Genomic DNA, 15,171 nt, shown 5'->3' on the forward strand with positions numbered 1-15,171 from the left:
TCTGGCCATTGAAAGTTCCTGTGAAAAATGACCTCTTTTTTCTTTAAAGACCATATATGACTGGATAATTTGGTCGTTTTTCTTTTGTCCCAGTGCCTGAAACCATCATTTATGAGGCCACCGTGGACTCTGTATCCACTAAGGACACAGTTTCCACGAAGAAATACGTGGGACTCACGGAGGGTATTTTCAAGGCCAGATTCAATAATCACACTTTGAGTTTCAAGCACTGGGACAAAAGCAAAACGACCAAATTATCCAGTCATATATGGTCTTTAAAGAAAAAAGGGTCATTTTTCACAGGAATTTTCAATGGCTGGATAACTGAAGAGATGTTGGCGTGGGCTCCCACCCTGGCATCCGAAACTCGGAATTTTATCATGGCTACTGAATAAGTGTCGCATATTTTTACAGATATATTTATATATATATATATATATATATATTAAGATTCAGGTGAATAAGGCACTTAAATGATAAGACACCAGGTTGGGTCAAAATTAAAATGCATACACAGCAACTATAGATGAATACAAACATTGGTACCGAAGTACAGGCAGAAAAACATTTACGTTATATATACAATTATTTGAACCCAACTGACTATATTATCAGCCCTTGGGCTAATTCAGAAACGTAGATTATATTAAATATATGGTCCATAATATATTTTGGAACACGCGAGATAGGTGTTCCGAGATAGGTGAATAATAAATAAATTAATAAACAAAAAATGATGGATGGATGTAATTCATTACATCTGTTCTCAACAAATTTTTTTAATTGATTAATGAATGTATTATATCATTATAAAAAACTGTTTTCTTCAGATGAATAGACGAACTATACAATTAAGGAGATTTATATATATATATAAAAAAGTAGTTAATGTTGACATTATTACCTGGAAATGAAATGGAAAAAAAAAATAGTGCAACGGGTGTAAAAAAAGGTGTAGGAAACGAATATGAAAACAAAAATGCCTGGAAAGCAAAGGGGGTGGGGAGAAGCCTTCAGAAAATTCACAAGATCTGATGTTTTACCCTCATAGCTTTTAGGAAAATGGGTTTTTTTAAAGGAAGTCTTATATAAATACACCGTAGGGTGTGTGTGTGTGTGGGGGGGGGCTTCAGAAAATTGACAAGATCCAAGTTTTTCCTTCATAACTTTGAGGAAAATGGATATCTTTTAACGAAATTGTATACAAACATCTTTTAAATGGGATGCATTACAGATGCCTAATGTGCCGCAAACCCCTTATTTTTCTTCAGGAAAAGTGTGGTGGGGGAGGAAACCAGAATTATTGGAAATTTTTTTTCTTTTTTCGATGAATGAATTACGGTGACCTAATATGCCACAAAACACTATTTGTCCAGAAAACGGGGGCTGTTTCTTTCTTTAAAATTTCATTAAATTTTTACAAGTGCACCTTTATATAAAAATTAGTGGTCACAAAGTCTGGACAAGAGAGAGAAAGAATGATACAAAATCATAAAAAACTACGTTAGAGAAAGAATGATACAAAATCCTTATAAAAACCACGTTAGTGTTTGTATGAAACAAAGTATTATATTAAAATATCTTTTATATACCTCTTAAAAATCACTAATTTTCAAATGGTATCCAATGTTTTCACTTTCCTTTAGCAATTTTTTGTGCCGAAATTTTAATCGGGTAAACTGATACGTTTCAATTTTGTGTGGAGAGAGAGAGACATCTTTCATATAATATACTCTGTGTAGCTAAACTTCCAATGGCATAGTAATGTCATGGGTCAAATGGAACGAGTGAGTGATTTCATATGTGTGTGTGTGTATATATATATATATATATAGTAGAAGGACCTGAACCCTTCAAAGGGATGTTTAGCATCCAAGTTCCTGAGGAAAAGCCTAATTTGTGATTTCAAAAATATTATATTTTCCTCAAAGTTACAAAGGAAAAACTCGGATCTTGTGAATTTTCCAAAGTCCTCTCCCCATCCCCTCAGAAAAGATTTTCCCAATAAATTTCTTTATAACCGTAATCTATACCATTTGAAAGGTATTTATATAAAATTTCATTAAAAAAACCATTTTCCTAAAAGTTATGAGGGAGAAACATCAGATCTTGTGAATTTTCCAAAGGCCTCTCCCCTCCCCTCGTTGCTTTCCAGGCATTTTTGTTTTTATATTCGTTTGCTGCACCCTTTTTTTTTTACACCTGTTGCACTATTTTTAAAAAATTTTGTTTCCAGGTAATAATGCCAACATTAACCAGAAATGCCCTACATGTTACCAACCCTCACTTGTTTCTAAGTAAGATATTTCCCCATGGCCTGGCATGTCTGGGAAGATTGGAAACAAAGGACACTGCTTGCACATGTCAAGGCATGGAGACAGTAACATACACTCACAAATGCACAAATACATGCGGGTGTGAGTGAGTGAGATTAAGGATCCATTGAAATCTAGGTACATCAACATGCAGGATGCCAGAAATGTCAAGGTACGATAGTATAGAGTGAGTGAGTGAGTGAGAGAGATTATAGGGATTCATTCAAATCTAGGTACATCAACATGTAGGATGCCAGAAATGTCAAGGTACGATAGTATTGAGTGAGTGAGTGAGTGAGATTAAGGATCCATTGAAATCTAGGTACATCAACATGCAGGATGCCAGAAATGTCAAGGTACGATAGTATAGAGTGAGAGAGAGAGAGATTATAGGGATTCATTCAAATCTAGGTACATCAACATGTAGGATGCCAGAAATGTCAAGGTACGAGAGTGAGTGAGTGAGTGAGTGAGTGAGTGAGTGAGTGAGTGAGATTATAGGGATTCATTCAAATCTAGGTACATCAACATGTAGGATGCTAGAAATGTCAAGGTACTATAGTATAGAGCTCATGGTGTGTAAACAACATTAAAGACATTAAGTGTTGATACAAGACAATTTTACCCATTCACACTCTGGGAAGTGGTTGGCATTAGGAAGGGCATCAAGCTGTAGAAAGCATGCCAAAGCAAACATTGGAGCTTGGCACAGTCCTCTGGTTAATTGGGTCCTGTCAAACTGTTCAACCCATGCCAACATAGAGAACAGATGTTAAATGATAATGATGATGAAATCCATTCACCAGGCACTGATTGGCATAGGGCTATTGTAGAAGAACCTTATCCAAGGAGCCATGCAGTAGGACTGAACCTGAAACTATGTGGTCACAAAGCAAACTTCTTAACCAGATAGTCAGGCTTACACCACACACATGAGAGAGAGTGGGAAGATAGGAGGGAGAGGAGGAAGAGAGGGGAGAGAGGGAGTGACAATAAGAAGATAAATTTAATAGCAACTGCAATGTGCTTATGTTACAAAAGGACAACAGTTAAAGTATTGAAAAAAAATGTTTCTCTTTTGTTTTCTATCACCATTAATAGGTACCATGGTGTGTTACAATTTATTTCATTTTTATGATAAGTTGTTGTGAGACATTTTACTCAAGCTCACAGAATTCGTTCTTAACACAGCAGGCTAGTGAAATGCTTAACTGTAGCACAGTGTCCCTAATGCTTATCTTCTCAAAGAACCTATTTATAAATAAGAGGACGAAGTCATTTTGTTTCTTTTGATCAGAGCAAAGACTTAGTAACAGAGGACAAATCTGTTGACTTTAAACTGGTAAGTAAACACTATGGCTTTCAATAGATAAATATATATTACAATAACAGCTGACCAACTAACTTTCCAACACACTTATGACTTATAGCAATTACAGTATGTAATTTCTGTATGACAATAGAATTACAGCTATTGTTGTTCCAACTCAGGCCAGCTCTGATCCAGCAAACCTTTGATCGAAGGCATTACATCTGTGGCCATTCCATAATTTTCAAAGGAATCTAGAACATTATCCAAAGGTTCCTTTTGTGGAGTATGATTTGAGGGAGATTTGGCTATTACAAAGCTCCTACATTGGAGACTATAACAGTGTTTAAAAACACTGCATTCATCGTAGCTTTTTCCAATGTCCACTTTTCCATGCTTACACGTGTCAGATGGTGTTTACAGAGGTAGAGATTCTATGGTCGGATGCTCTTCCTGTCACCAACCATTACCCGTTTCCAAGCAAGGCGATATTTCCCCGTGGTCAGACATATTTTCACAGGTTACTGAAAAATGAATGACAGCTTGTATGACAGTAACATTCATTAAAACTATCATATGACATCAAGACACACACACATACACATATATGATGAATTTCTTTCAGTTTTCTTCTACCAAATACACTCATACGGTATGAGACTATAGCAGAAGACACTTGTTCAAGGTGTCATGCAGCGGGACTGAACCCATAACCATGTGGTTGGGAAGCAAACTATTTACCACAAAGCCACGCCTGTGCCTGCATCAAAAATAAATCTGATTTCAAATCAGAAGATATTTGCGTGACCCTGCATGTGTGCATGTACGTATGTGGTATGTAATGTAACACTAAAGACAAAAAAAAAAATCAATAATTTAATTATCTTTTATCTTTTGCTTGTTTCAATCATTAGGCTGCGGCCATGCTGGGGCACCACCTTGAAGAATTTTTAGTCAAATGAATCTACCCCAGGACTTAATTTCTTTGCTAAGCCTGGTACTTATTCTAACAGTCTTTTTTGCCAAACCACTAAATTACAAGGATGTAAACACACCGACAGTGGTTGTCAAGCAGTGGTAGGGGACAAACACACACACAATGGGCTTCTTCCCATTTCCTTCTACCAAATTCACTCACAAGGCTTTGGTTGGCCTGAGGTTATAATAGAACTTGCCCAAGGTGCCATGCAGTGGGACTGAACCTGGAACCATGTGGTTAGGAAGCAAGCTTCTTACCACATAGTCACACCTACACCTAGCCAACCCTGTGCCTAGGCACACCTGCACCTAGCCACGCAAAATAGAAATGCAAAAGATAAGTTACTCTTTTAAATTCAAATAATTGTTAATGCTAAGCTGTCTATGCATAAACTCGGGAATCAATTTTAAAGGCATAAAATACATTAATAACTTACCAAAGATAAACCATTACCAAAACTGCAAAACCCAGATACCCATGGACTTTAAATGAGCGGACACATACTTGATAGAGAATGCAGGCCAAAGGCAGAGGAGTGAAGCCCATTCGCCGAGATAAGAGATCAGAATGATCTGTGAAAGCCTATAATAATAATAATAATAATAATAGCAACAACAATAGTATTAAAAACAACAATAGTAATAGTAATAATAATAATAATAATAACAATAGCAATAACAACAAAACAATAATAATAATCCTATCTGCTATAGGCACAAAGCCTGAAATTTTAGGGGAGAGGGCTAGTTGATAACATCAACCCCAGTATTCAACTGGTACTTATTTCATTGACCCTGAAAACTTAAAACGCAAAGTCGACCTCAGTGGAGTTTGAACTCAGAACGTAACGATGGATGAAATCCCATTAATAATATTAGAACGCTAACTTTTTGTTTTTGTATGTATCTGTTGTGTGCATCACACTTCAAAGAAGTGGCAAAGTGAGAGAGAGGAGGACAGAGAGGAAGTGAGAGAGAGAGAGAGAGAGAGAGAGTGAGAGAAAGGGAGAGTGAGAGAGAAAATGAGAGAGAAAGAGAGATAGTGAAAGAAACAGTGAGTGGTGATGGCATCTGTTTTGTGTTTTTAAATGTTTCAGAGAGGACGTAAGAGAGAAAGAAAGAGAGAGAGAGTGAAAGAGACAGTGAGAGAGAAAGAGAGAGAGTGAAAGAGACAGTGAGTGGTGATGGCGTTGGTTCTGTGTTTTTAAATGTTTATCACATCGCAAGAGAAGTATATACATAGATACATATAGACATTGTTAAATCAAAAAACGGAGAGAAGAGGGACACAAAGGAAGTGAAAGAAAAAGAGAGAAAGTGAGAGAGACAGCAGATACTTAAATCCAAAGAAAATTTCATGTAGATACAAACACACAGCAAATATTGGATGTCAATTTCACTTTTCATTACCACACAAGGATAAAATTAACTCATAAATGGCTGAGTACTCCACAGACATGCATAACATTAACGTAGTTCTCAGGGACATTCAGCCTCACACAGAATATGACAAGGCTGAGAAAAACATCGCAGATGTGCGTGCAGCTGTGAGGGAAAATTGTTGAATCACCATCCATGAATTATCAGAAGATATGCAGATTAGTTACGGTTCAGTTCAGTCCATTATCACTGAAGATTTGAGTATGAGATGCATGTCTGCAAAGTTTGTGCCAAAATTGCTTTCAGCTAACCAAAAAGACACTTGGGTTTCAGTTACACAAAATCTCCTTGATTGTGTTGAGAACAATGAAAACATTGCATAGGCCTCTGTGCAGGTATTGCCAAGCTTTTAGCAAAATTTGATGCAGATTCTCTGCTCAACTTTCTGTCATGGTCAATGTGATGATCACACATTACACACCTTTTTCCAAGCACTGCTGTAAACAGTGGAAGTGAGCTAGAACGTTAGAACTTAGTGTGCCTGCACAGCAGAGTTCAAGTTTAATCTGTGCCATGCTATTTCACTCTGTGTGCTTTAGCTTCGTTACTATGGCAACAGTCCGGATACTTATTGATCAGACTGCTGTGAATTATCTGTGCATCTTGTTTTGTCCTGTTTGTTGTGGTGCTATCGTCCTTTTTTCGGCATGTTGTGTTTTGACAGTTTCGGTTTGTTGTGTTTTTTCTGTTCTACCTTTGTTTTATATATGTATAGGCACAGGAGTGGCTATGTGGTAAGTAGCTTGCTTACCAACCTCATGGTTCTGGGTTCAGTCCCACTGCGTGGCACCTTGGGCAAGTGTTTTCTACCATACATTTGGGTTGACCAAAGCCTTGTGAGTGGATTTGGGAGACGGAAACTGAAAGAAGCCCGTAGTATATATATATATATATATATATATATATATATATGTATGTGTGTGTATATGTTTGTGTTTGTCCCCCCAACATCGCTTGACAACCGATGCTGGTGTGTTTACGTCCCTGTAACTTAGCAGTTCGGCAAAAGAGACCAATAGAATAAGTCCTGGGGTCAATTTGCTCGACTAAAGGCAGTGCTCCAGCATGGCCGCAGTCAAATGACTGAAACAAGTAAAAGAATAAAGAGAGTATATATCTCCATCTGCCTAACTTAGCAGCTGACTTACTGTTCTAACTATATATATTGAAATATTTCCATCAATTGCTTCATATTTTTAAATGCTCTAAATGAGAAAGATTTACCTAATGGATGCATTTCCTATTATATATTATGCAAACCTAAAAGGGACATATTGAATGATTGCAGAATATCACTATTTGGTTTGACCTCATTATTACAATATATATAATTCAGTAATGTTGATTATAAAAAAAGAATAAAAAATAACTGAAGGAATATACTTCATGAAAGTGTTCACCATTATCATTATTTTACATCCTATTTGTCATCCTGCTGGAAAGTAGGATGTAAAATGGTCAGGCTGTCAATTAGTTCTTATTCAAAGTTAACTGCTCTCCTGGATGGGGGTGGGGTGGGGATCACACCTCATTTGTACATTCTGTTTTGGGCTTTATTTCTATGGTTGGATGCCCTTCCAATTTCCAAAAACTTTACAGAATGTAGTGGGGACATATCATCAGGTCACCAACACTAGAGAGGTTGTCTTATTCCCCCAAAAGTTTAAAAGAGTCCTCCCTGCTGTGTTGTCTGTTTGTTCATTGGCACCAAGGAGGTTATGTGTGACAAAATGAAAGAGTTATCTCTTTGCTGTATTATCTCAGTTTTTCTTTTTTCTTTTATACAGGAGTGAGGAGAAAATGGAATGACAGAAGTAAGGAGCAAGGAGGTAATAAGAGAAAGAGAGAGTAAAGAAAAGAGGCAGAATAAACAGGTTGTAAGTGAAAGATAATAAAGAGACAGAAAGAAGAGACAGTTGCAAGATGGAAGAAAGAGAATGAGGGTTATGGATGTCATTAATAAGTGATTAGGGGAATGGTAATGGGTGAGACAGAGAAAGTGATAGTGGATTGAGTAGTGGATCAGAAAGTGAGACAGCAACAATGAGAAGTAATGGTAAGGAGGGAGAGATTGAATATGGAGATTTTCAATATATTTCCATCTCTCATTACATAAGTGGCATGATGTGAGAGAGAATGCTATCATCAAGATTTGTGAGAAGAATCTGAATGATAAATTCACTATCTCCACCTCAATCACCATTTTTGTGTCATTTTTTTATGCTTGCATGAATTACACAAATCTACTTCAGCACAGTATTTGCCACTTGCGATTATTTGTCATCTTCTTAATAAAATTCAACTTTTTGAGATCAGTTGTCACCAGGTCTTCCCATGATTTTTCTCACTTTTTTTTTCTTCAACAGGTATGGTCCACTTTCTAGTACTTGGCACTTCTTTACACAACTGACATTTTCCATATATATCACATACCTGTACCAATGAAGTCTTCTCTCTTGTAACTGCATCTGATTCCACTTACATTCACTTTATCTTTTAGTTCATTTATGCTCTGTCATTCATGCACACTAACATTATGCATGTATCAAAAAAAAAAAAAAGTCTTATTTCTTTCCAGCTTTTATCAAATTTCTATATTCAAAGACCATATCCTACTAACCAAGCAAAATATCACTTCATACACGAGCATCATACAATCTAACTTTCACTCTAGTAGCTCCCTGAACTTTTCCTACTCTATTCTTACTCTGGTAACTATGCTCTTAGAACACCCACCTTCACTGTTAATAAGATTACTTAGTTAACAAAAGCACGAGATTGTTTAGAGATCCTTTTCCAAGCATTTGGAGAAATCTACTCCATAAACACACTTACTACAAATCACTCCTGTACATCTGGCACAAACAAAATCTATCTGCCATCTCCATCAACTTACCTGTGTTCCCATTTGAGGATTTTGCTTCCATGTTTGGAATTTCCTCTCCAAAATCTTTAACAGATTCAGCTGAGAACTAACTTCTCAGCAATCAAGTTTTTTTACAAACAGCTGGTTTTAAACTCACTTGATATGGTCTGAAAGACCAATAAGAAATAGGAGGCAGTTAAAAACTGAATCTCAACATGCATCATTAAATTCTTTGCCAACTCTTGCCTTGCTGATGGCACCTCTGTACATGGCTTGCACAGCTTCCACAAGCCAGTTGCCTACTTTAGTTTGTTTTGTGAGATGCTACTATGAGGTTTATTCTTAGTCATAATGCAGGAATTGTAATGGGGAAGAGTTAACACAAAACTGCTTACCTGTGTCTGACGACTTGATACCATATCTTGGGCCAAAATAAGAGAGAAATCTGCATAAACCTAAAAAACATTACACAAAGTTACATTAGTGAAAATTACAATTCTAATATATATATACAAACGCACAAGATATTTTTTTGTTTCTTTTGTATAAAATAACAATTTGTGTGATCAAATTGAGACAAGCTTATATTTTATTTGAAAGTAAACATCCAAATATTTTTTCTTTCATAGGGTCATTACTTTTTTAATGGAGAGAGAGAGGGGGGAAGGAGAGAGAGAGGGGGAGAGAGGGAGGGAGAGAGAGAGAGAGAGGGAGAGAGAGAGGGAGAGAGAGAGAGAGAGAGAGGGAGAGAGAGAGAGAGAGAGAGAGAGGGAGAGAGAGAGAGAGAGAGGGAGAGAGAGAGAGTATAAGTGAAAATGAGTAATGGAAAAATAATTAATCCTAGTATTTACAGGTACTTATTCTATTGATCCTTCGATTTTGAGAGGATAAATACCCTTTGAAAAGGGTATTTACCCCCTTCATTTCTGATCCTCTACATTTTAAAACATCAGCATCAGCACCATCATCATTCTAATTTTTACTTTTCCATGCTTGTATTGATCAGACAGAATTCACCAAGGAATTCCTATTTCCAAGTAAGGCAATATTTCCCCCATGGCCAGGCATGTTCTCATGGAAGACTGGAAACGAATGGCACTGCTTCAATGGCAGTGACACTCATTTACAATTACCATGCAATGTCAAGACAAGGAAACGCAAAGTAACACCGCCCCCTCCCCTTTTGAAAAAAGTATTCTTAACGGTTGGATATTGTTAGAAAAGTTTAGTTTGTTCATTAAGTTCAAGGCATCATCAACAAGAATCCCAACAAATCATTGTGGGCCATTGCCAATCATCTTCATGAGTTGGAGTCAGTGATTAGACATGTAGTCCTCGAAGACATCAGATACAAATCCTATGTTATGAGAAGAGGGCAGTTCATGTCTGATAAGATCTGGGAGAATCATGTAATCCAGTTAAGTTGCTTGCTGAACCACTTGAGGAGCCTGACATCCTCTAAAATCTTTTCAGGTGAGAACTTTGTCCAAAATCAGAAACTGAACAGGAAGAATGACTGATGGCTTTGCACCAGCCCCATTAATGCCCCTAATGCCATGCCCACCAATTCCCATAGTCTGTGATGGTCTTGTAAGTAATGAAGGTCATATTATGCTTCCTCACTTTTTTCCTGCAAGGTCTTAAGACCAATGTAGCAGCCTAAATGGAGGCAATGGAGATGGTTGTCAAGCAATGGATCCATACATGTTCCATCGCACATGTTCCATCGCACATGTTCCATCGTACATGTTCCATCGTACATGTTCCATCAAGATTCTGCTCTCACACAACCTGAATAACCCAAAAGTGAATGGCTAAAAACTTTCATGATCATTTTACCCCTAACATTTAGCCTCCTAGCTCACCTGATTTAAACTCACTTGACTACTATGTCTGGGGCATCATTGAGAGGCAGACTAACAAGCATGCCCACAATACCAAGGACTTGATGCCTGCTATTGGGGATGTTATGGCCAACCTGAAGAAAGATCTTCTGATCAACACATGTAGCTGTTTCAGAGGACATATCAAATTTGATAGCAATTTTATTCAATAACGGTTTTCTGTTTGTAAGAATATATGTACCAAGTTCAACAAAAATATATTGTTTTTTTTTAATAAACATTTTTGTTTTCCTTAAATTAAAATTATGTTCTCAAATAGCTGATGTACCATGTGTGTGTACATATAACACACACACACACGGTGGGCTTCTTTTAGTTTCTGTTTCCCAAATTCACTCACAAGGTTTTGGTTGGTCTGGTGCTACAGTAGAAAACACTTGCACATAGTGTCACACAATGAGACTGAACCTAAATCCACATGGTTGGGAAACAAGCAGAGAGCTTAACTAGAGAGCTATGCATCTATAAAAAAATTAAATGGCTGTGAAACTAGTATATCACTACAACTTGCTTTATGGGTAGTACCAGGTTGAGTCAAAAGATTTTTGGGGATTTCTACTGATGATTTTTTGAAATTTGTATCTCTATGTTATATCATTAATTTGATACAACTTGCTTTCCAATTGTTGCGGAACTGTTTATTCTTTATTTTCATATATAACATAGAAATGTTAGTTGTTTATTCTTTATTTTACAGCTTTGAGAATGAGTGGTGAAAAAGTAACAATTAGGGCCATTTTACACTATCTGTGGAAAAAAAGAAGACTTAATGCAAGGGAAATTAAAGAAGTGGAAGGCCCAGATTTTTCAAGGAAGGTGAGACCAGCCTCAAAGACAAACCAAGGTCAGGAAGACCTTCTGTTGTAAAAGATGAGGCCTTGCATGAAATAGTTGAACCACAGTCAAGTATATATATATTGTCAGCAGAACCTGGTCCTTCATAAAGCACCATCAATTGATACTTCTATAAGCTCAGTCTTGTGAATAGATAATGTTACAAAGCTCCTGATGAACTGACCAATAACCAGGCTCAACAATGTGTGAATGTTTGCAAACAACTGCTGGCAAATCCTTGAGATGCTTGTTTTTGGTGTTGAATTGTAACTATGGATGAAAAATGGATCTATTTTTGTAATCCTAATAAGAAAAATCAGGGGCTTTGTTCCAGCCAGGCTTCAGACCTGTTGTTATACAAGAGTGGTTTGAACAGAAGGTCACGCTGCGAGTTTTTTTGAATTTGTCTGAGCTTGTCCCAAGTGGTCATGCTGTGAACACTAACCTTCATGCTCAACAACTGCAGTGATTATATGATGCTTTGAAAGTAGGCTACCTGGCATTGGTCAATCAAAGACATGCATTCCTACAGCATTACAATACCCCAGAACACATAGCCAATGTAACTTAACCCAAACTCGAGGAACCAGAGGGGATGGAAGTGCAGCCTTAAGTGCCTACAGTCCAGACCTTGCACCATCAGGTTACTATTTTTTCTGAGCCTTGGCTCATTTCCTAAAAGGACAGAGGTTCAACAATGTGGAGGAAGTTGAAAATGAATACTGAAAGTAAGATAATGAGATCTGTTACATTGTCTATACCTTATCCTCTTACAAAGCAGAAATCCAATCAGAATAATTTGTCATTGTTGAGCCTTGGGTAAATCCTAACTGAGCAGGCCTATCTATGATCCAAGAAATTTAAGCAACAACCATCCTGTCTTTTCCTCAAGAAACAGTGCACTCAGGTCCATGTTATCTAAGGTGTCCTTAACATTACTGTAGAATATAATTTGAAGAGACTTGGCTGCTATTTCTAGCAAGGTGAGCAACCAGACAGGTACAAAATTTTTCATTATTGCTGAGGTAAGTTACAATATTTCAGTGAATACAGAGTGCTTTCTTTCTTACAGATTGTGAATCCAGACTCTATCTTACCTATGTTACCAAGTCCTACTTTTTTTAAGGTTTCATGCTTATTTCAGGAGAAAGATAAAAGAACTGATACATATGTTACTTTATAGTAATTATTTTGAAGAAGAAAAGTGACAATGTATTTAAATTTTTCCAAGCTCTCCTTGTCAGACTTGCTGCTTTACTGTATTTTATTCAATGTTTTATGCTTTCACAATCATCTAATATAGGAGTATATTTATCTTTCACACCTCCAGGGTTGGTAGAATAAATTATAGTTTATTTCTAATTGATTTAAGCAGGTCATTTGAGAGATCAGATACCAGCCTAGTTAAAAGGGTTACTGACAACTAATAAATACTGACTGCATTACATGCTTAGTGAAAATATCTCTGAATGGCCCAATCTAAATCATCATCATCATCATTATCGTTTAACGTCCGCTTTCCATGCTAGCATGGGTTGGACGATTTGACTGAGGACTGGCAAGCCAGAAGGCTGCACCAGGCTCCAATCTGATCTGGCAGAGTTTCTACAGCTGGATGCCCTTCCAAACGCCAACCACTCCGAGAGAGTAGTGGGTGCTTTTACATGCCACCGGCACGAGGGCCAGTCACACGGTACTGGCAACGGCCATGCTCAAAAAGGTGTTATTAATTATAAATCATAGTGGAAATGGCTTGTAAGTATAAACAGAAGCAGCATTGTAAAACTGATGAGTTAGCTTACAGTGCTGAGTCCAGGCCTTGCTGTAGACATGAACCAATCATAGAAAATTACTGACAGCATATCATCATTATCAACTCCGAACATCACTGTCCTAAGTCCTAGGACTCACAGGGCTGTTTACTAAGTTTTCATGGCATATAAGTGACTGAAATCATAACATTCTATTTGAATGGGAAGTCAGTCTGTAGTAGAGTTACTCATTTACAGCTGAGTGGACTGAAAGCAACAGAAAACAAGGTGCTTTACTCAAAAACATAATCGCCATCTGACCTGGGAATTGAAACCATGATCTTGTGATCATGAGTGTTACACCCGGACCAGTAGGCCACAAGCCGTCATCTAACAGTATATCCGTACCCTTAATTCTGTTAGTAAAACCCCAGGAAGGCATATAAATGAACAAACCAGGCAAATCTAAATATTTTTAGATTACCTCAGTACTTTATAACCAACTTATGACTATACTTTATTCATAAGGAATGACCAATTTTGTATCAATCAATCCAGGTTCCTTAAAATCAGTGGGGGTTTTTTTTCTCAAACCACTTATACTTTTCAAATTCATATTGAAATTCCATTGACAATAGCCTTTTTTTTTCTACTTGGTGATATAGTTTTCCAGTTTCACTTTAACATTTCTGATACAATCCACCAAACATTTTACTCAAAAGTTTGTAATATTTTGTATCAAATCAAAAGTTGGGTGAATTACTAATGCTCATAAACATCACAAACAACTGTTTTATACAATAAAATTTATAAATTTAGCATTTGTTGCTATTATTCTTGTATAATGAGTCCTCAAAATTTATTGGAGCCCTATTGAACAATTTCTATGTCTGAAGCATATCTTGGGCTAATTAATTTGGCAGAACTCATCACTCTCCAAATTGTTTAGTCTCATACCAATCGTGATCAAGATATTGCACTCATGACCATTTTGTCTTCCTTTCAAGCATTGTATATCAAGGACTATATTATCTATTGTCTTTTCTTTTCTCTTGTGTTAGCACATATCTACCTCTAAATTATACCTACAAGAGAAGTTGGACTCAGTACTATAAGCCAACAAAACTCTTGTCGGTTTTACAGTGATATATCTGCTTAAACAACTTAGTGGAGTTGGCTGTTCAGAAAATTGTCCAGATGGTAGATATGCTGCATACTTATAACACGATATGATCCACTGACTCTTCAGCTGATGGCTTTACAGCACAGCAAGTCAGCAATCTGCAATTCCCATTCCGGAAAACCATCTACTATGCTAAGAATATCGTCATGTTCAGCCATATTTTGAAGTATGCCCCCTTATGCACAATTCCATCTTCAAGCACATCATCATGAACAACATTTAACATTAATTTTTCCATGCTGGCATGGGTTGGATGGCTTAACAGGAACTGGCAAGGCCAGGGACAGCACCAAGTTCCATAGTCTGTTTTTGCTTGGTTTCTATGGTGGGCTGCCCTTCATAACACCAACAACTTTACAGAGTGTCACCAATGCTTTTTAAGTAACACCAGCACCAGTGCTTTTTAAGTGGCACCAGCACCAGTTCTTTTTATGTGGCATCAGCACCCACACCAATGTTTTTTATGTGGCACCTTATGTCTCAGTTAATTGATTCTGAGTCTCTCACAAATAAAGTTGCTTAATAATAACATTTCAAGTGATTAAAGAAATAAATTATCAAAAGTCACAACACTTAGTATAGATAGAACCA

The 15,171-nt window shown here is 37.0% G+C and overlaps 1 protein-coding gene across 1 annotated transcript in view; it reads right to left on the minus strand.

Moving 5' to 3' along the window:
• The window catches only part of LOC106884230 (transmembrane anterior posterior transformation protein 1 homolog), an 81,643-nt gene that overhangs the window by 1,527 nt on the left and 64,945 nt on the right, over positions 1 to 15,171 (minus strand). Inside the window, exons 9-10 of the mRNA XM_014935491.3 lie at positions 9,304 to 9,363; positions 5,040 to 5,185 (exon numbers count right to left, since the gene is read on the minus strand). Of these exons, the coding sequence (XP_014790977.1) occupies positions 5,040 to 5,185; positions 9,304 to 9,363 (206 nt within the window). The remainder of the gene's footprint in view (positions 1 to 5,039; positions 5,186 to 9,303; positions 9,364 to 15,171) is intronic.

Source organism: Octopus bimaculoides, chromosome 2, assembly GCF_046866305.1.
Source record: "Octopus bimaculoides isolate indiv1 chromosome 2, ASM4686630v1, whole genome shotgun sequence".
Taxonomy (NCBI): domain Eukaryota; kingdom Metazoa; phylum Mollusca; class Cephalopoda; order Octopoda; family Octopodidae; genus Octopus; species Octopus bimaculoides.